Source organism: Bufo gargarizans, chromosome 2 (assembly GCF_014858855.1).
Source record: "Bufo gargarizans isolate SCDJY-AF-19 chromosome 2, ASM1485885v1, whole genome shotgun sequence".
Lineage (NCBI taxonomy): Eukaryota > Metazoa > Chordata > Amphibia > Anura > Bufonidae > Bufo > Bufo gargarizans.
The window spans coordinates 60811497-60832344 of NC_058081.1; the positions used below are offsets into that span (position 1 = coordinate 60811497).

Consider the following 20848-nt stretch of genomic DNA (forward strand, 5'->3'; position numbering starts at 1 on the left):
GCGTGTGATGGCGGATCTCAGTAACCCCAAATCTGCCAGAACGCTCACCCACTCTTAATAATAGGCTTGTGCCATGTGCAAGCGACGTCACAAGGCTGCTTAACTCCTTCGTCGCTGCAGCACCAGGACAGGGCACGGGTGACTCTCTCAGCACCTGGTCACCGGCCGTACCTACCTGCTCTATAACTCCTCTAGACTTTTAATATTTTTCAGCCTCTGCCATTCAGTCTCCTCTTTCTACATCGCTCGCTGTTGCCTCCCCTCTCCTCTTTCTCTCACCTCCCTCATTCTCCACCACTCTCTCTCTCTCTATTTGCTGTTACCCTCCTACTCACTATTTTCCTGCTCCCTCTCTCTTCCTCGCCCCTTTTCTTCCTCTCATTCCTTCGCACTCGCATTCCTTGGTGAGGTATCTGCACATTTCCAAGGTATGTCACATCTCCACCTGCTTTATCTGTGACCATTGAATTGGTGCCTTGCTGGTTGCACTGGGTAGATGATGTCCATCCTTCGCCCCGTTCTCTGCAGGATGCACCTTGCATCTAAACTTTTTGTACTTATGCAATGCTCTGCAAGGGGCAACTTGCTCTCCATAACTATACCTGATGATGTGCATTCTTTCCGCAGTCCCTGGGATGTGACACGGCACTGACATAATCTGCGATCTGCGTGGTCGTGACACTCTTTGTCATATTATTCTTCGGCGTTGCAATGCTCTGCCTGCATCATGCCAATTGTGCGATGCTCTTCCTGCATCCTGCCACTTGTGCGATGCTCTGCCTGCATCCTGCCAGTTGTGCGATGCTCTGCCTGCATCCTGCCAGTTGTGCGATGCTCTGCCTGCATCCTGCCAGTTGTGCGATGCTCTGCCTGCATCCTGCCAGTTGTGCGATGCTCTGCCTGCACCCTGCCAGTTTTGCGATGCTCTGCCTGCACCCTGCCAGTTTTGCGATGCTCTGCCTGCACCCTGCCAGTTTTGCGATGCTCTGCCTGCACCCTGCCAGTTTTGCGATGCTCTGCCTGCACCCTGCCAGTTTTGCGATGCTCTGCCTGCACCCTGCCAGTTTTGCGATGCTCTTCCTGCACCCTGCCAGTTTTGCGATGCTCTGCCTGCACCCTGCCAGTTTTGCGATGCTCTGCCTGCACCCTGCCCATTGTGCGATGCTCTGCCTGCACCCTGCCCGTTGTGCGATGCTCTGCCTGCACCCTGCCTGTTTTGCAATTCTCTGACTGCAACCTGCCAGTTTAGCAAATGCTCTGCAGCGTAGGTGTTAGTGGTTTTCCCATCGTCTTGAGCATTTCTGATGACATGGAGAAACTGTGCAATGCTCTGCAGGTGTTGTTATGTAAGATAACAATCTCCAGCATGTGAAACGCTCTGCAGGGCATGTGATTTTTCTGCCCAGCCTGTGACGCACAGCTTGGTGAGGTAATTGTCTGACAGGAGTTCAGGTTCTGAGTCTTCTCGGTGGTAGGTTAAGCAGGTCCTTAGAGACGCTGTGCGATTTAGGCTACTTTCACACTTGCGGCAGAGGATTCCGGCAGGCAGTTCCGTTGCCTGGCAATCCGGACGCAAACTGATGGCATTTGTCAGACGGATATGGATGCGGATCCATCTGACAAATGCATTGAAATACCGGATCCGTCCCTCCAGTGTCATCTGGAAAAACAGATCCGGTATTTTTTATTTTTTTCATTTTTAAAGGTCTGCACATATGCAGACCGGAAAGCCGGATCCGTTATGCCGGAACACTTAATGCCGGATCCAGCACTAATACACTTCAATGTAAATTAATGCCGGATCCGGCAAGTGATCAGTATTTGTGGCAGGAAAGAAAACTGCAGCATGCTGCGGTATTTTCTCCGTCCAAAAAACATAAGAGGGACTGAACTGATGCATCCTGAACGGAATGCTCTCCATTCAGAATGCATTAGGGTAAAACTGATCCGTTTTTTTCTGGTATAGAGCCCCTAGGACGGAATGCAATACCGGAAAACAAAAACGCTAGTGTGAAAGTACCCATACAAAGACAATTTGCAACTTTGCCTCGATTAACATTGAGATTTCAGATTTGAGGGGCTGTTGTTGGTGGGGGAGGGTGGTCCAGGTGCGGAATTTGGTTTCGAGGGACATCACTTTTGAAAAGTCAGAACTGCAAGGTATAATGTAGGCCAGTTGTGAGCGTCTTACACGTGTGGGTGGCTTGTAAGCAGAGAAGGAGACGGATTAGTGCACAACCTCCTCCTACAGACGGTACAGCTATCGGCGATACAAAGCTGTAAGCAGCAGGCACACAGTGACCGTCAAATGCCAAAATCTCCAACGTTGGGTAGCATTTTATTATGACACAGTGTCCACTTACATCTAATATACTGTCAGTATACGTATCAGGTATTACCACATTTATGTCAGTCTACCTTGCACATAATAGATTTTAATGTATATGTATTGTGCCGTAGAACAGTCTACAAACTGCGCAGCAGAATAAGTCTACTTATCCATCTAGTGGTAGGAAGTGGTACTGCAGTTTTTTCTATCTTCATTTGGGACGTGAATACAGGAATGTTGAGCACATAGTTCCCAGTTGTCAACCATTTTAGTCTTGGAGAAACTGACTGTATGTCAAATACAGTATATGTTAAAAACTGTCTTTGTTGCCCCTAGCAATCAATCACAGCACGGCTTTCATTTCTTAGAGGGCTTTTGAAAAAATGAAAGGTGTGCTGTGATTGGTTGCTATGGGGTATAAAAACAGCTTTTTTTTTAAGATACATGCTCGATCTATGGTTCTCTGAATCACGGAAACATAAATTATACAGATAGATAACAGATGGATAAATATTAGATAGAAGAGACAGATACATGGATAGATAGATAAATACATATGAGATGGATAGGAGATAGATACAGTGGATATGAAAAGTCTATACACCCTGTTAAAATGTCAGGTTTCTGTGCTGTAAAAAAATGAGACAAAGATAAATCATTTCAGAACTTTTTCCACCCTTAATGTGACCTATAAACTGTACAACTCAACTGAAAAACAAACTGAAATCTTTTAGGTGGAGGGAAGAAAACAAAAAATAAACTAAATTATTGTGGTTGCATAAGTGTGCACACCCTCTTATAACTGGGGATGTAGCTGTGTTCAGAATTAAGCAATCACATTCACAATCCTGTTAAATAGGAGTCAGCATACACCGGCCATCATGTAAAGTGCCTCCGATTAACCCCAAAGAAAGTTCAGCTGCTCTAGTTGGTCTTTCCTGAAATTTTCTTAGTCACATCCCACAGAAAAAGCCATGGTCCACAGAGAGCTTCCAAAGCATCAGAGGGATCTCCTTGCTAGAAGGTATCAGTCAGGAGAAGGGTACAAGGCAATAGATATACCATGGAGCACAGTGAAGACAGTCATCATCAAGTGGAGAAAATATGGCACAACAGTGACATTACCAAGAACGGGATGTCCCTCCAAAATTTATGAAAAGACGAGAAGAAAACTGGTCTGGGAGGCTACCAAGAGGCCTACAGCTACATTATAGGAGCTGTAGGAATATCTGGCAAGTACTGGCTGTGTGGTACATGTGACAACAATCTCCCGTATTCTTCATATGTCTGGGCTATGGGGTAGAGTGGCAAGACGAAAGCCTTTTCTTACGAAGAAAAACATCCAAGCCAGGCTACATTTTGCAAAAACACATCTGAAGTCTCCCAAAAGCATGTGGGAAAAGGTGTTATGGTATGATGAAACCAAGGTTGAACTTTTTGGCCATAATTCCAAAAGATATGTTTGGCCCAAAAACAACACTGCCCATCACCAAAAGAACACCATACCCACAGTGAAGCATGGTGGTGGCAGTATCATGCCAAGGGGCTGTTGTTCTTCAGCTGGAACTGGGGCCTTAGTTAAGCTAGAGGGAATTATAAACAGTCAATATTGGCACAAAACCTTCAGGCTTCTGCTAGAAAGCTGAACCTGAAGAGGAACTTCATCTTTCAGCATGACAACGACCCAAAGCATACATCCAAATCAACAAAGGAATGGCTTCACCAGAAAAAGATTAAAGTTTTGAAAATCTGTGGGGTGATCTGAACAGCAGTGGCCTACCTACCATATAGGCAGACAACGCAGCTGCTATTGGGCCCGTGAGGAAGGGGGGCCCGCAGTGGAGGAGAGTCCCCGCCCCCGTCTATCTTCCTAACTGTCTCCCGTCTGCTAGCCCCGCCTCCAAGCTCGGCCTCCCGCCTGCTAGCTCCGCCTCCCGCCTAATTCATCTGGATTGCCACAACGCCGCCAGTAATAAAGTAAGTGACGACTTGTAGGTGAGGACAGTGTAGAAGTGTATGTGTGGAGGGGGGGGGGAGTCACTCATCTTTCCCAGGCTATTCCCCTGCACATATGCCATGCCGGACAGCAGGAAAGTTGGGTGGTATTACATCATGTAATGCCCCAGGTTCTTGTCAATATATGCTGAACACCGCCAGAACCTACCAGATCCCATTCACTATAATGGGTCTGTTGGGTTCCAGCGTGAGTACTGCCATTTTGTAGAACAAAATACTGCTGCACAAGGTGGGGCAGGGGAGAAGTTAGGGAGGGTAGTGAGAGGAGCCAAGGCGCATAGTGGGAGGGACTAGGAACGGGCATGGGGGCCCAATTTAAATTCTTGCTATGGGGCCCAATGATTTCTGTGTACGCCCCTGCTGAAGAGGGCTGTGCACAGGAGATGCCCTCGCACAGGGGCGTAGCTAATGGCTCATGGGCCCTGGTGCAAGAGTTTAGCTTGGGCCCTCCTTCCATCAGTGCTTTGTGGCCAGGGGTAGAAAGCACAAGGCGTTCGTGCTGCCCGAGGCAAAAATTGAAACGGCACCCCCTTAAGCCAGAGGTGTAAGTTGACCAGCATGCACTTTCTATAATACTGGTGTCTTCTAATGCACCACAAGGGTCTTTGGGTCCCCTCAGACTCCTGGGCCCGGTGGTGACTGCTACCTCTGCACCCCCTATAGCTACGCCCCTGCCCTCGCAATCTCACAGATTTGGAGTGTTTTTGCAAAGAAGAGTGGGCAAATTTTGCCAAGTAATTAAGTATTAGTTTAAGGGTGTGCACACTTATGCAACCATATTATTTTATTTACCTCTACCTTAAAGATTTCAGTTTGTTTTTCAATTGAGTTGTACAGTTTATAGGTCACATTAAAGGTGGAAAAAGTTCATTTTTTTACAGCACAGAAACCTGAGATTTTAACAGGGGTGTGTAGACTTTCTATATCTACAATAGATAGATAATAGATAAATAAAGAGGCAGATAATAAATGGATAGATAGATAAATAGATAATGAGAGATAGATATATAGACAGATATTAAATAGAAAGGGCAGATGATAGATGGAAAGACAGACAGATATAAGATACACTGCCAGTCCCCCAAAAAAGTCACCACCTGGATTTAACTAAGCAAAAAGTTCTGAGACTCCTATTGGATAATTACTGCATGGGCGATTATCTTTCAGCTGGCAACAATTATTTAACCCCAACTGGTGCAATGAGTTGCTTCTCATTTCTTAAACAACCATGTCGAGAGACATCTCGTGGTTGTGGAAAAGGAGATTGCAGAAACTACTAAAATTGGGTTAAGAACTGTCCAACGCATTATTAAAAACTGGAAGGATAGTGTGGACCCATCGTATTCGAGGAAGAAATGTGGCAGGAAAAAAATCCTGAATGATCGTGATCGTCAATCACTTAAACGTTTGGTGAAATCAAATCGAAGAAAAACAGTAGAGCTCAGGGCTATGTTTAATAGTGAAAGTAAGAGCATTTCCACACAATGCGAAGGGAACTCAATGGATTGGGACTGAACAGCTGTGTAGCCGTAAGAAAACCACTAATCAGTGAAGAAAACCAGAAAAAAAGGCTTAAATTTGCTAGGGAGCATAAAGATTGGACTCTGGAGCAATGGAAGAAGGTCATGTGGTCTGATGAGTCCAGATTTACCCGGTTCCAGAGTGATGGGCGCATCAGGGTAAGAAGAGAGGCAGATGAAGTGATGCACCCATCATGCCTAGTGCCTACTGTACCAGCCTGTGGGGGCAGTGCTATGATCTGGGGTTGCTGCAGTTGGTCAGGTCTAGGTTCAGCAACAGTATGTGCTCCAAGAATGAGGTCAGCGACTACCTGAACATACTGAATGACCAGGGTATTCCATCAATGGATTTGTTCTTCCCTGATGCCACAGGCATATTCCAAGATGACAATGCCAGGATTCATCGGTCTCAAATTGTGAAAGAGTGGTGCAGGGAGCATGAGACATCATTTTCACACATGGATTGGCCACCACAGAGTCCAGACCTTAACCCCATTGAGAATCTTTGGGATGTGCTGGAGAAGGCTTTGCGCAGCAGTCAGACTCTACCATCATCAATGCAAGATCTTGGTGAAAAATGAATGCAACACTGGATGGAAATAAATCTTGTGACATTGCAGAAGCTTATCGAAACAATGCCACAGCGAATGCGTGCCGTAATCCAAGCTAAAGGCGGTCCAACGAAATATTAGAGTGTGTGACCCGTTTTTTTTTTTTTTGGTGGCGACTTTTTTTTAGACAGGCAGTGTAGATGATAGATAGATAGATAGATAGATGAGACAGATAATAAATGGATAAATAGACATGAGATAGGTAGTGTGGGGGGTTAGCTCTTTTTCGGGGGTTGCAACCACACACTTCTTGATGGACAACAGAATTTAGGGGCCAAACTGTGCTTTATTGTGGCAAAAGCACAAACATACGTCTGGGTACTAACTAAAACATAAGACGTGTCTCTCTGACTCACCTACAGTATACATCACAGTTCACACACTGTTTCAGGTGCGGCTTTCTCAGTCCAATAATCCACCAATCCCCAGGCTGCAGCACGGTCAGAATATCTCCCAGCCTCGTGGTCTCTCAGCCTTGCCCAGCTGAGACCACACTCACAGAGCCTCACCAGGCCTCTGCTTGCACACTCCCCCCTTACCGACACCCTGGGAGGTGCTTTATGCCCGCCTGAGTACCTCCAGCAGGTCTCACCGGTGGTGAAATAGGGGTGTGGACCGCACTATCCACCCCTTCTTTGCCTCTCACCTCTGTGAGATCTGTCACTGTCTCACAATAGATAGATAAAAGAGACAGACATGTATAGATGGATACATAGACATGAGATAGAAGATGATGATGATGACAGATAAATAGATATGATACAGATAGATATGAAATAGCTATATGACCGATATTACATAGAAAAGATAGATGGATGGATAGATAGACAGACATAAAATAGATAATAGATGGATAGGTATAAGATAGAAGAGACAGATAATAAACTCTTCAGCACTGAAATTATAACGCCAAGAAGGAAAAGTTGTGGAATTCGGCTACTATCACACCTGTAGTGTGGATTCCGGAAGGCTATTCAGGCAGAGAACAAACCGCCGGAATTCAGTTTTCGGCACTGCTGGATGAAGACGGAATGTCCGCATGCTGCGGTTTGTGTCCGGCCAATTCCCGGCATTGTCTGCCGAAACAGCCTTCCGGAATTCACACTGGAGGTGTGAAACTTGTCTTATGGAAATCACAGGATGGACATGTGTTAATAATATTCAAATGAATGGAAACAAAATATTGAAAACATCTGGATTTATTCAGTATGGAGTATGGACGCCAGGCACAGAAATCCACGCACTTACATGCATGTTATCAGTGAGGTTATTAATGGTTGTCTGAGGAATGTTCTGCCACACTGAATGCACTTGGGCACACAAATCATCAAGATCTTCTGCTGGCAGGTCCCTTTGCAGTTGCCGAACAATGACTTCCCCGATGTGCTTGATTGGAGACAAGTCTGGAGATGCTGCCTGCCATGGTAGCACGTTTAGGTCACACAGGCTGCTCACAGTAGCACGAGCAACATGCAGCCTGGTGTTGTCCTGTTGAAAATGTCTTTTGGGACACTTTGGAGAAATGGCCGTAGCACTGGTTCCAGGTCAAAAATCTATTTAACGCCGAGCTGTTAATGTACCTGAAATGAAGACTAGAGGGGTCCGGTTACCGTACATTATCCCACCCCACACCAGAATCCCCGGAGTAGGACAGGTGTGATGTTCCCTTGTGAAGGGCCTCTTCATGGTGTTGCTCATGTGGTCTCCAGACCAATCTACGGCTATCACTGCGTCCGAGACAAAACCACGACTCATTACTTAAGAGGACAGACCTCCATTCCAGCCTTACTCTGCACCATGATAGCCTGTGAGAGTGGTGGTGTGAGGCCAATGGAAAACCTATAACTCGACATCTAGCTCGTAGTCCAATATCAATCAATATCATCCAATGTCTTCTGATGGTTTTTGTAGACACTGTTGGGATGTGACATCCAATTTCAGTACAGAATGCATCACTACGTGCCATTCTTCTAATCAGACCTGTCAGTGCAGTGGTTTGCCTCTGTGCACATCTTGCTGTCATCTAATTTGTCATTGTTCTTCCAACTAACAGGACACGCAACGTTGAATAGTGCGGACATCTCAGCCTAGGTGTGTAGTAATCTGCCCGAGTGATAAACCAAGGCCTCTCAGTTCAAGGATTCTGTGTTAGTGGCACGTGGACGAACAGGAGGCATTGCACAATCATCCCACATGACTCGATACTATTTTTGAGGTTTCATGTGGCTAAAAAATTTTGCATTTAGTCTGGCTTTTACACCCCACTCCCCACCATTTCACAGATTGGAGCTAGGTGCTTGAAAATTCGATCATATGCAGATCTTAGTGATAAGCTTATGCCCTGTCCTTCTTGATATTGCAATTTCAATGTTGAGGACTATAGACGCATAGATAGATAGATACAGTATATTACAAAGACCGATAAACATAGATTATAGATAGATAAAGATATTAGACAGAAATGACAGATACGGTAATAGATATGACACAGATAAATAAATAGATTTTAGATAGAAAACGCATAATATACATAGATCATAGTTGCAGCCTTCTTCCAGAAACAGCTCCCCACCATTCCATAGTTTGTTTGGTATTGCATCTATTTGAAGTGAATGCGTGAGCTGCAATACCAGACACAGCCTGTAGATCAGTGTGGCACTGTTTGTGGAACACAGCAGCCATATATTTCTAATCCTGTACAACCCATTTAAAGAATCAGGTCCCTTCCTCTAAAAGCACATCTGTCAGATATGGACACAGAACCTATTGCCACATTTATCCCATTCCTGGTGTCTCTCAAAACCTAAACCATCAGTTGCTCTCGATATTCCATTCTCCCCAAAGCAGCACCCATAAGGACCAGAATTACAATAAGTAGTACATGTATGGAACGCTGGTTAATGGTGATATTCTATATATATATATATATATATATATATATATATACAGGTCCTTCTAAAAAAATTAGCATATTGTGATAAAGTTCATTATTTTCTGTAATGTACTGATAAACATTAGACTTTCATATATTTTAGATTCATTACACACAACTGAAGTAGTTCAAGCCTTTTATTGTTTTAATATTGATGATTTTGGCATACAGCTCATGAAAACCCAAATTTCCTATCTCAAAAAATTAGCATATTTCATCCGACCAATAAAAGAAAAGTGTTTTTAATACAAAAAAAGTCAACCTTCAAATAATTATGTTCAGTTCTGCACTCAATACTTGGCGGGAATCCTTTTGCAGAAATGACTGCTTCAATGCGGCGTGGCATGGAGGCAATCAGCCTGTGGCACTGCTGAGGTGTTATGGAGGCCCAGGATGCTTCGATAGCGGCCTTAAGCTCATCCAGAGTGTTGGGTCTTGCGTCTCTCAACTTTCTCTTCCCAATATCCCACAGATTCTCTATGGGGTTCAGGTCAGGAGAGTTGGCAGGCCAATTGAGCACAGTAATACCATGGTCAGTAAACCATTTACCAGTGGTTTTGGCACTGTGAGCAGGTGCCAGGTCGTGCTGAAAAATGAAATCTTCATCTCCATAAAGCTTTTCAGCAGATGGAAGCATGAAGTGCTCCAAAATCTCCTGATAGCTAGCTGCATTGACCTTGCCCTTGATAAAACACCGTGGACCAACACCAGCAGCTGACATGGCACCCCAGACCATTTCTGACTGTGGGTACTTGACACTGGACTTCAGGCATTTTGACATTTCCCTCTCCCCAGTCTTCCTCCAGACTCTGGCACCTTGATTTCCGAATGACATGCAACAGTCCAGTGCTGCTTCTCTGTAGCCCAGGTCAGGCGCTTCTGCCGCTGTTTCTGGTTCAAAAGTGGCTTGACCTGGGGAATTCGGCACCTGTAGCCCATTTCCTGCACACGCCTGTACACGGTGGCTCTGGATGTTTCTACTCCAGACTCAGTCCACTGCTTCCGCAGGTCCCCCAAGGTCTGGAATCGGTCCTTCTCCACAATATTCCTCAGGGTCCGGTCACCTCTTCTCGTTGTGCAGCGTTTTCTGCCACACTTTTTCCTTCCCACAGACTTCCCACTGAGGTGCCTTGATACAGCACTCTGGGAACAGCCTATTCGTTCAGAAATTTCTTTCTGTGTCCTCCCCTCTTGCTTGAGGGTGTCAATGATGGCCTTCTGGACAGCAGTCAGGTCGGCAGTCTTACCCATGATTGCGGTTTTGAGTAATGAACCAGGCTGGGAGTTTTTAAAAGCCTCAGGAATCTTTTGCAGGTGTTTAGAGTTAATTAGTTGATTCAGATGATTAGGTTAATAGCTCGTTTAGAGAACCTTTTCATGATATGCTAATTTTTTGAGATAGGAAATTTGGGTTTTCATGAGCTGTATGCCAAAATCATCAATATTAAAACAATAAAAGGCTTGAACTACTTCAGTTGGTGTGTAATGAATCTAAAATATATGAAAGTCTAATGTTTATCAGTACATTACAGAAAATAATGAACTTTATCACAATATGCTAATTTTTTGAGAAGGACCTGTATATATATATATGGGATCTTAAGGGTTGACGGGTCAAAAAGGGTTTTGGCCGGCACTGGAAAGGCAAAGCGTCTCTACAGAATGAGGGCCAGCCAGACATAACTTCTTCTACTTTATATTTGCTTGCTTACATTCTGAATGTGTATGATCCTGTGTGAGGACGACCTATAACAAGTCGGTGTAGACCAGAAAGGCGGTGTATTGTATAGGCTCTGAACTTCCTCTAGGCACATTAGACCATATATCTACACATACTTAAATTATGGTCACCAGAGACATTTAATATAAGGAGTCAGAGGTATCGCCAAGGCTCAGGTACCTAAGGGTGCCCAAAAGCCCCTCTGCCACAGAAGACACCATAATTGGGACCTAAGATTTAGTTACTCCTTTGAAAACCTCTCCTGAGTTCTGCCTCCTTCTCTACAGGTCAATCATGGAGCCTCCTCTTACTGCTCCACATGGTATTCAAATGAGTGACATAACCTGTGATTCATTTCGCGTGTCCTGGGAGATGCCACCGTACGATGCCAGGCGGGTTACCCACTACTTCATAGATCTGAATAAGACGGGAGGTCAGAAGGAGAATAAGTTCAAGCACCGGGTAAGCCACACCATACCTCATTGCCTTGATGAACCTCAAGTCCTCTACCAAATGTGTTTTCTTTATTGAGGATGTCTGATGTCTGTATTATGTCTGCTTTCACAAAGGATGTGCCAACCAAACTGGTGGCCAAAGCGGTGGTGCTGCCCATGACGGTACGAGGCCACTGGTTCCTGAGCCCACGCACAGAGTATACATTGGCTGTACAGACCGCAATGAAACGTAGTGATGGGGAATACACTGTGTCTGGCTGGAGTGAGACCCTTCGCTTCTGTACAGGAGGTGAGAAATGAATGATCTGTTGGAAATATGAGTGTGTGGAGGGAAGGGGGTCATTTAGCAGACTTAATGAAGCAGTTTGTAAAATTATGCATCTGGGTAGTGATAATCTACATGCATCATCTCCCAGGGTGAGTAACACTGGGAGAGTCACTTATAGAGAAGGATTTGGGTGTCCTTGTAAAAGGTAGATTAAATAACATCATGCAATGTCAATCGGCTGCTTCTAAGGCCACCAGGATATTGTCATGCATTAAACGAGGCATGGACTTGCAGGACAGGGATGTAATATTACCACTTTACAAAGCGTTGGTTGATCTGGAATATGCAGTTTACTTCTGGACACCAGTCCATAGAAAGGACACCCTGGAACTGGAAAAAGTACAGAGGAGAGCGACTAAACTGATAAGGGGGGAACTAACTCTCTTTAGGGAGAGAGCACCTCAATCAGTGTGAGGAGACTTATAGGCCATACATGATCCTCTGGAATTCTGGGAGGTACTTTCCTCCCAGAATTCCAGAAGTGCATGTATGGCCTATAAGTCTCCTCATACTGATTAAGGTGCTCTCTCCCTAAGGAGAGTTAGTTCCCCCCTTGCTCGAACACAGGCCTCTCACCCAGTTAAGCCAGTACTCTCTGCTCTGCACTGATGAGGGGCAATCACCCTGAAACAGCTGTCTGCAGATGAGATACTGGCTGATTTAATATCCAAGTCATGTCTCAAGGCTTATTTTAAGAGCTGAACATTGACTTATAGGATAGCTGCCTTACATCTGGTAGCATTAGAGGCAGAGTGTGCTAAACTGATAAGGGGCATAGAGGGTCTTAGTTATGAAGAAAGATTAAAATAATTTAATGCATTTAGTCTTGAGCAGAGATTACTAAGGGGGGCAAGATTAACCTATACAAATATAGAAATGGGCCAGACAAAAAATACGGTGAAAAACGGTTCCATGTAAAATGCCCTCAAAAGACAAGGGGGCACTGCCTCCGACTGGAGAAGAAAAAGTTCAGTCTCCAGAAGCGTCAAAGCTTCTTTACTGTAAGAACTGTGAATCTGTGGAATAGACTTCCTCAGGACGAGGTCACAGCAGGAACAGTGGACAGTTTTAAAAAGGGTATGCTTATGAAAATGTGTAGAAGTCTCACTCCCCTTTTCTGAAATTCACACCCCCATTTATACCTTGGTTGGACTTGATGTACTTATTTCTTTTTTTTCAACCATATTAACTGTGTAACGTTCTTGGGGGGAAAAACCTGCTGCAGAACTACAACCTTGTTAATGTATTGCAGTGTCCGGAAATGCTTTCTGCATTAATAATAGGCGCATCATGCATTTATGCCCCTGGCCAGCGGAGGAAAGTGCCCTCCTGTATCCAACTGTATTGCCGTCCTAAGGATGGTGATACAGTTGAATACTGCAGCTGCGGAGGCAGTATTTTATGTGGTATTTGGTTTTGTTGGGGTTATATTTTGTGTGCACTACCGTATTGCTGGCCCCGCCTATTTATGTTGGTCCCACCTTCTGTCAATTTGGACTTGCCTACAACATGGGGCTACTATGATTTTTTATTTCCACGGCCAGTTCCCAATTTGCCCCCGACTGTGGTCGACCCAGGAAACACGGTCCGTGTGTCGGCCAGACCGCGGCTCCCCTGACCTGAACTGACTGTATCATACTAATTTATTATATAGTCAGTTCATATCTGATGGGGGGGGCTATTGCAGATCAAATATGAACTGACTGTACCATAAATTACTATGATACAATCAGTTCAGGTCAGGAGAGCCGCGGTCGACCCGGGAGATGAGGCCGACACACAGACCGTGTTTCCGAGGCGAATTATGATCATGAACTCTTACTGTTTAGTCTTGATTCCTAAGCAACGGGAACAGATTTTCAAGAAAAATAGGTAAGAATGAAAGTATTCGGCACAAACGTAAGTCTATATTTACAGCCATAGGAGGTGGCTTGAATGAGGTGAATAGTAGTACAAGCAGTTATTTGAGCTGGCTTTTTAGGGCCCCTGAAAATAAGCTGATGATTGGCTGTCTTGTTGTTGCGGTCAGCTGTAATAGTAAAAAACCTGGCAAAAAATAATTCAACTACCCCACAGCGCCACCAGAGGCGAAATTAAGAATTACACAGCAGCTTTTAAAAAATATTTTCAAACATTTTTTAACCAGTCCGAGACCAGGTCATTTCTCCAACCCCAAATTTTTTTCTAGTACTGTACATTAATTCCATTATATGAATAATTTTGGTGCCTTTTTCAGTGATGCATGGGAATTTATTTTTATTATTAGCATTCTTTTATACCCAGGAAAATGTAAAAAAAATACTGTGTTATTAATTTTTTTTCATTACTTGCAGAAAGTACAATACTTTTTAAAATTATGTATTAGTTGTGGTTGTTTTGCTATGGGGGATATAATTTATCATTCCCGGGTAATGCTGTGGCATGCGGTGGCATTTTTTAAAATTTTATTTTACACTTTGTGCCCCATAAGGTCATACAAGACTTTGGGGTGGATTTAACATTCGATTTTTAGTTGCTCATCTCTCCTATAACTGGGCCCTAATTACAAGGGGAATATAAGTCTGTTCAACCTCCCTGCTGAGCTGATCTGGGTCTGCTAAGACCCCAGCAGCTCATGCAGTCATCTGGTCCCCAGCGATCACTTGATCACTAGGACTGGAGAAGAAATCAGAATTGCCACTGCCTGCTCTATATACTCAGCACTCACTGAGTACAGGGGGTGGAGAAAGCGGCGAACGTAAAAAAAATTGTCAGTGCCTACTCTTTGGGGAGTCCAGCTGTCAATGACAACCAGTGTTTCCCTCCCACAGCTGCACGATCTCCATGCAGCTGCTAACTCTGCAAGCAAATCTAGAAACGTCTTTGCAGAATTAAAGGGGCTATCCCATGAATAATGTAAAAAAATGAAAATCAGACATTAAGGGCTCTTTCCCACAGGCGTGTGGGATCCGCAATACACGGGCGCCGTTCCGTGGGCATTCCGCATCACGGATGCGGACCCATTCACTTCAATGGGTCCACAAATCCGGAGATGCGGAATGGTGCGGAACGGAACCCTATGGAAGCACTACGGAGTGCTTCCGTGGGGTTTCGCCCCGTTCTTCCGTTCCGCGGAACGGCCGGATCGCAAATCCATTCAAGTTAATGGGTCCGCGATCCGCTGTGGCTGCCCCACGGACTGTGGGGTGCAGCACGACCACGAGGCGCACACGCCCGTGGGAAACAGGCCTAAACATGAAACCTAGAAGCAACCCTGTACCTCACATGGATCCAGAGATCTCCCCATGCATTGTTCCAATTGTTCTGCTAGATTTATTTCAAGCTGTCAGCTTAGGGGGCGTGTCCTTGCTGCTGTAGTTCTTTCCTGCCACAGCTTCTAACAGAAGACCTGGCTGGTTGCAGTTGAAGATTTAAATGGAGTGCGTGCGACCACTGATTGAGGTGGATGTAGAAATAAGATAAACAACAAACAGCAGGTGGCGCTATCAGATAGATTTCATTGAGTAAGGCCTCATGCACACGACCGTTGTTTTGGTCCGCATCCGAGCCGCAGTTTTTGCGGCTTGGATGCTGACTCATTGACATCAATGGGGCAGCAAAAGATGCGGACAGCACTCTGTGTGCTGTCCGCATCCGTTGCTCCGTTCAATGGTCCGCAAAAAAAATATAACCTGTCCGCAAATTGCGGAATGCACACGGACGCCATCAGTGTTTTGTGGATCTGCAATTTGCGGACCGCAAAACACACAACGGTCGTGTGCATGAGGCCTAACTCTGTAGCTATTCTAAATTTTTAATTACGTGCAATTACAAAAATAATCAGATCCAGGTGCTGGTTTGAAAAAAAAATATTTTTCATGGCCCAACCCCTTTTAAAAATGAATTGAACATTGAAGTTGTATACTGCATGTTGCCCACTGATGTTTAAAGGCCAACTGCTTAGATTGGGATCTGTGACTCATATTGTCCGTGACTTGTTTTTCAGGCCCAGTAGTCTAGGTGCTTTTCTGCTGTATATCTCATTCCAATAAGATTTCTTTTATTACATGGCTGAGTTCACATCAGCGTTCAGCCTTTCCGTTCTCTTGCTCCAGGAGCAGGAGAACGGAAAGGACGGATTTGGCGCATAACTGAGCCGAAAGGAGCACACAAGCCCTATAGACTATAATGGGATCCGTTAGGTTGCAACAGGTTGCTCTGCTGTTCTAATCTCTGGCTTCAGTCTGGTTTACTGGACTTTCTGACAGTTCTGGTACCTATGAGTGGGGTGCCTTTTGGCTGTTGACCCCCTCATAATACTCTGCAAACTGTAAGGAGTCAGGGTGCTCTATGAGCTGCTTCACTTGAGAGACTCCTGCTGCAGGAGGGGGGATCTCATCTCACTGTGACATGTCTGCTCTCCTTCCAATTCTTAACTTCACTGTCGACTGACTATCGCTTCCTGCAACCTCTCCCTTTGTAGGAAGGACTAGCCTAGAACTAGCCCACTTCAGCCCAACAAGGGGGAGAATGGAATGGTAAGTTCCATTCTATCTAAAGATCTGTCTCTGCCATCTACACTGCCACCTACTGGTCTGCCAGGCACAGTGCATGAAATAACAATACATTACAATGTTATTAAAGGGGTTGTCTCACTTCAGAAAATAGCATTTATTATGTAGAGAAAGTTAATACAAGCCACTTACTAATATATTATTATTATCCATGTTGCTTCCTTTGCTTGCTGGATTCAATTTTTTCCATCATATTATACACTGTTCGTTTCCATGGTTACGACCACCCTGCAATCCATCAGCAGTGGCCGTGCTTGCACACTATAGGAAAAAGCACAGGCCTATGTGCGGTCCAACGGTCCCAGCCACCAGAGATGCTGATGCTTTTTCCTATAGTGTGCAAGCACGACCACCGCTGATGGATTGCAGGGTGGTCGTAACCATGGAAACGAACAGTATATAATATGATAGGTTAAAAAAATGAATCCAGCCAGTAAAGAAGGCAATATGGACAATCACAATACATTAGTAAGTGCCTTGTATTAACTTTCTTGTCAAGCTTAATACGATTTCCTGAAGTGAGACAACCCCTTTAAGGCACAATATCAAAGGACCTTAAATAAAATAAACAGATGACATTATTTGTTAGTTATTAGAGACAGTAGCAGGGTGAAGGAATGGTAGTTCCCCTTCTGGGGTACTACACAGTATTAAAACAAATCTCTACTTGTTCCATGCTGTGGGGAAAACAATAGCATAAAGTGCTCAGTTTCCCTGCAGCACCCCCTCAGGGGAAATGAAGCATTGCACAGTGCCAATTCAAATCAATGCATTTGACGTGTAAGTACCGAAGAGGTCCTCCAGAGCATAAGACTCTCTGTTTAGCCGTTTTCCCCTCTGGCCAAGAGATGAGGATACTGAACGAGGGACCCGTCCTCTATTTAAACAGCAGCTGCAAACCATAAGATAGGATACATGTGACTTTTCTACCTTCATTACAGATTATGCCATGGAGCAGGTCAAACAGTTGCAAGAGAAAGCTGAAGGGATCGCCGGACGTATGTTGTCGTTCCAAGTCTTCTACAGGAACCAGACGGCAGAATATTTCCAGCATGTCAGGTGTGTGACATCGTGGTAAACTTGTAGAGCCCAAGATGCTATAGTAACCTCTTGAAGGGGTTGTACCGTCTCAAACACCTGGGGCATATCGCTAGAATTTGCCCCCAATGTCTGATAGGTGTGGGGCCCACCTCTGGGACCCGCACCTATACTTAGAACAGTGCCGGCAAAGTCCCGAAGGGCGCACCACACATGCACTACCGCCCTCCATTAATTTCTATGGGAGCGCGCCACTCGACTATTTTCGGAAGTCCCATTGAAAAGAATGGGAGACACACCGCACAAGTGCGCCACCGCTCCCTTCACTTCTATGGGGCTGACGGAAATAGCCAAGCCAGCCCATGGCTATTTTCGGTGCTCCCATAGGAATGAATGAAGGGCGGCCGCACATTTGCGGTGCGTGCCCCCCACCCCCCCGGGACTTTGTCGTCTCTGTTCTGAGTATAGGTGTGGGTCCTAGCGATATGTCCCCAATATCTGAGATGGTACACCACCTTTAAGGACACAGTTTTCACTTTTTTTAGTTTTAGTTTTTTCATCCTCACCTTAACTTTATTTTTCCATCAACATAGCCATACAAGGCCCTGTTGGTTTGCAGGACAAGTGGTAATTTTAACAGCACCATTTAATATACCATATAATGTATTGAAAATTATTTTGAGGGTCAGTGTGATACCAAATTTATACTTTTTTTGTTAACTATTTTTGGTTAGTTTTTTCTGTGTTTTACTGCTTTAAATTTTTTATTTTTTTTGAGAGATCAATATTGATAGCCCTGGATTATCTGATTAATGGGGTTCCGACTCTGCACACCCCCTGATGATCATCTGAAGAGGCTGCGGCGCCCCTTGGGGCCTTTTCACAGCGTACCAAGCACAGCGTCGCCCATTGTATAGTGGTTGTACTCTGTATTGCAGCCCATACGCATACACTTGAATAGGACTAAGCTCCATCTAGGGGGTGGCCCCTTCAGACAGCTAATCGGATGGGGTGTCAGGAGCCATGAATATTGTACGCCTGGAAAATCCCTTTTAAAATATAGGCCTGGAGGGGGTTAATTCTCTGATGGGAATAACCCCTTTAGTATATGACCCAAAGACATATCTTGACGCTCCTAGGTCCCAGTGTTTGGTATTTGGGGTTTTCTCATTTTAGTATACAGTTTGAGGATTGCTCATTGTAGTATACGGTCATTGTTGAAACATTTTAGGGTATGTTCACACAACGGAATTTTGGAACAGGTTTCTGTGCAGATTCCATAATAGCACCAAAGCTGTGCTGAAAGAACCGCCTATTGTTTTCAATGAGCGGTTGCGCTGCAATTTATGCGGCATGGGGTTTTTCATGACCAATTTTGCAGACGGTGCCAAAAATGTACATGTCCGTTCGTAGCGAGAGCCTGCTTGTGGTGCAGCTCCATTCAATGGAGCTAAACCGAGAACAGGACTGCAGCATTTTACAGTGAAAAACCACAGTAGAAACCGCCGCGGATACGCAGCGGACACTGTAAAAATCCATAGTGTGAACATACCCTTGCCATTCAAAGATCTTACCTTTTTATCGTTTTTGTGTCATTTGGCAGGGACAAGTGGGGAGGCCTAATGCTTCCATCCATAAAAGACCAGAGCGGGAGCCATGGATCACCAATCAGTGGCACACTCCATGGCGTCTTTTTCAGCTGCAACACAGAATTCAACACGGGCTTGCCCCCGCATGACTCGCCCTACGGGACATGGAGGGTGATGGTTCCAGCCGGGTATCTCTTCAATGAAAACACACACCTGTACTTCGCCGACTTCTACTGCATGTACAGCGCCTACCACTATGTAGTCCTAGTGCTGGCTCCTCGAGGTTCTCAAGGCGATGCCTTCTGCAGTGCCCGTTTGCCACTCCTGGACCCACAAAACAACCCATTTCTGACCCGGGGAGAGCAGGGAAGTTACTGGCATGCACAAGATCTTATATTGGAGATAATCTACACTGAACCTGTGCCTATGGGCATGGGGCAACTATCAGAGATCAAAGGGCATCAGTTGATGAGTCTTTCCACAGCCAATGCCAAGAAGGATCCCAGCTGTAAGGTGTGCAATATCTTTGGTGGGCGCTAGGGGGGCCACATCTAATTTGTCCTCGGTATTCGTCGAGTTAAAGGGATTTGTATGTGTGGCTTATGGTGTTGAAAGTGTAATTAGCTTATTTCCAAAACCAGTCCCCAAAGAACATCTTGTCTATACCGACATACTGACCTAAGTGCTGGGAGGAATGGAAGAAAGGTCCTACAGTAGGTCTTAAAACTGGGGCACTGTGAGCAGCGTAGCGTCTTGTTTCTCCAACCAGTACCCAATACGGTGGAGACGCTCTAAATCAGGCATCCTCAAACTGCGGCCCTCCAGCTGTTGCAAAACAACAACTCCCAGCATGCCTAAACAGTCTACAGGTATCTGCCTACAGCAGGGCATTGTGGGAGTTGTAGTTTTACAACAGCTGGAGGGCCGCAGTTTGAGGATGCCTGCTCTAGATGATGAAGCTAGATGTTCCTTCAGAAAAGGGATGATGGTTATTGGAAAGGTATCGATAACATAGGAGCTGCCAACCTTTTTAGGCATGTCATATAGCATGGTCACCTTGTCATTCCATTACTACCACCAAGTGGAACTGGAATGAATTGGTGACCAGAAGATAAGGTCATCCTCTTCACTTTTTTTCTATAGTGTCCTTAACAAATATCCTAATGATAACTTAAGACAATATGAGATCCAGTTTCGCAGAGAACATTGGTTTTCGCCATGGCAACTGATTATTTTTATTTTTATGGATGACCCCATTCTCTATTGGTTTACAAAAATACCCCAGTCATGGAATAGGGGTGATCAGAGGGCATGAGCAGTGCTCGGTATATACTGGCAGTGTTTATGGTCAAATATGCCTTTGGAATGGGTTGAGAAAGAAAAATCCCACACATCTCCATCCATTGTGTAGCGGACAGAGCTTGTAGCTAGGACTGCGGTAAACAATTATTTTAGAAATTGAGTATTCGGTCGATTATTATTTACGATTAATCAAGTATTTTAATAAGAAAAAATGAAAATAATAGACTGTTTTCCTTTTATAAAAACTCATCAGATCCCCTGCCATCAGTCCCCAACACCCTTCCCCTGTGCGATCAGCCCAAATGCACCAGTTCCCCCCCAGTGCCATCAGCTCCATTTCCTCAGTGCCTTCAGCTTCCCCCCCAGTTCCACCAGCTGCCTCCTCAGTGCCACCAGCTGCCTCCTCAGTGCCATCAGGCTCCCACCTAGTGCCATCAGCTTCCGCCCCAGTGCCA

The 20848-nt window shown here is 45.0% G+C and overlaps 1 protein-coding gene across 2 annotated transcripts; it reads left to right on the forward strand.

The window, feature by feature from the left end:
- Positions 1–384: 384 nt before the first annotated feature.
- LOC122929416 (phytanoyl-CoA 2-hydroxylase interacting protein) lies at positions 385–20825 on the forward strand. 2 transcript variants are annotated; one of them, XM_044282973.1, is made up of 5 exons: positions 385–428; positions 11416–11590; positions 11698–11872; positions 17406–17523; positions 19106–20825. In XM_044282973.1, the coding sequence occupies exons 2-5, from the start codon at positions 11423–11425 to the stop codon at positions 19629–19631; spliced, it is 987 nt and encodes a 328-aa protein (XP_044138908.1). In that variant the 5' UTR covers positions 385–428; positions 11416–11422; the 3' UTR covers positions 19632–20825. The 2 variants fall into 2 exon arrangements, with proteins under 2 accessions (XP_044138908.1, XP_044138909.1); XM_044282974.1 differs by lacking the exon at positions 385–428 and having other exon boundaries at positions 11122–11590.
- The last annotated feature ends 23 nt before the right edge of the window (positions 20826–20848 follow it).

What these genes read in the sequence shown, in the direction of transcription:
- LOC122929416 (XM_044282973.1), top strand. Translation starts at nt 11,423, where the DNA reads ATGGAGCCTCCTCTTACTGCTCCACATGGTATTCAAATGAGTGACATA. An exon ending in AGAATAAGTTCAAGCACCGG is followed by an intron (nt 11,591 to 11,697) that starts GTAAGCCACACC and finishes GCTTTCACAAAG; the next exon opens with GATGTGCCAACCAAACTGGT. An exon ending in CCTTCGCTTCTGTACAGGAG is followed by an intron (nt 11,873 to 17,405) that starts GTGAGAAATGAA and finishes CCTTCATTACAG; the next exon opens with ATTATGCCATGGAGCAGGTC.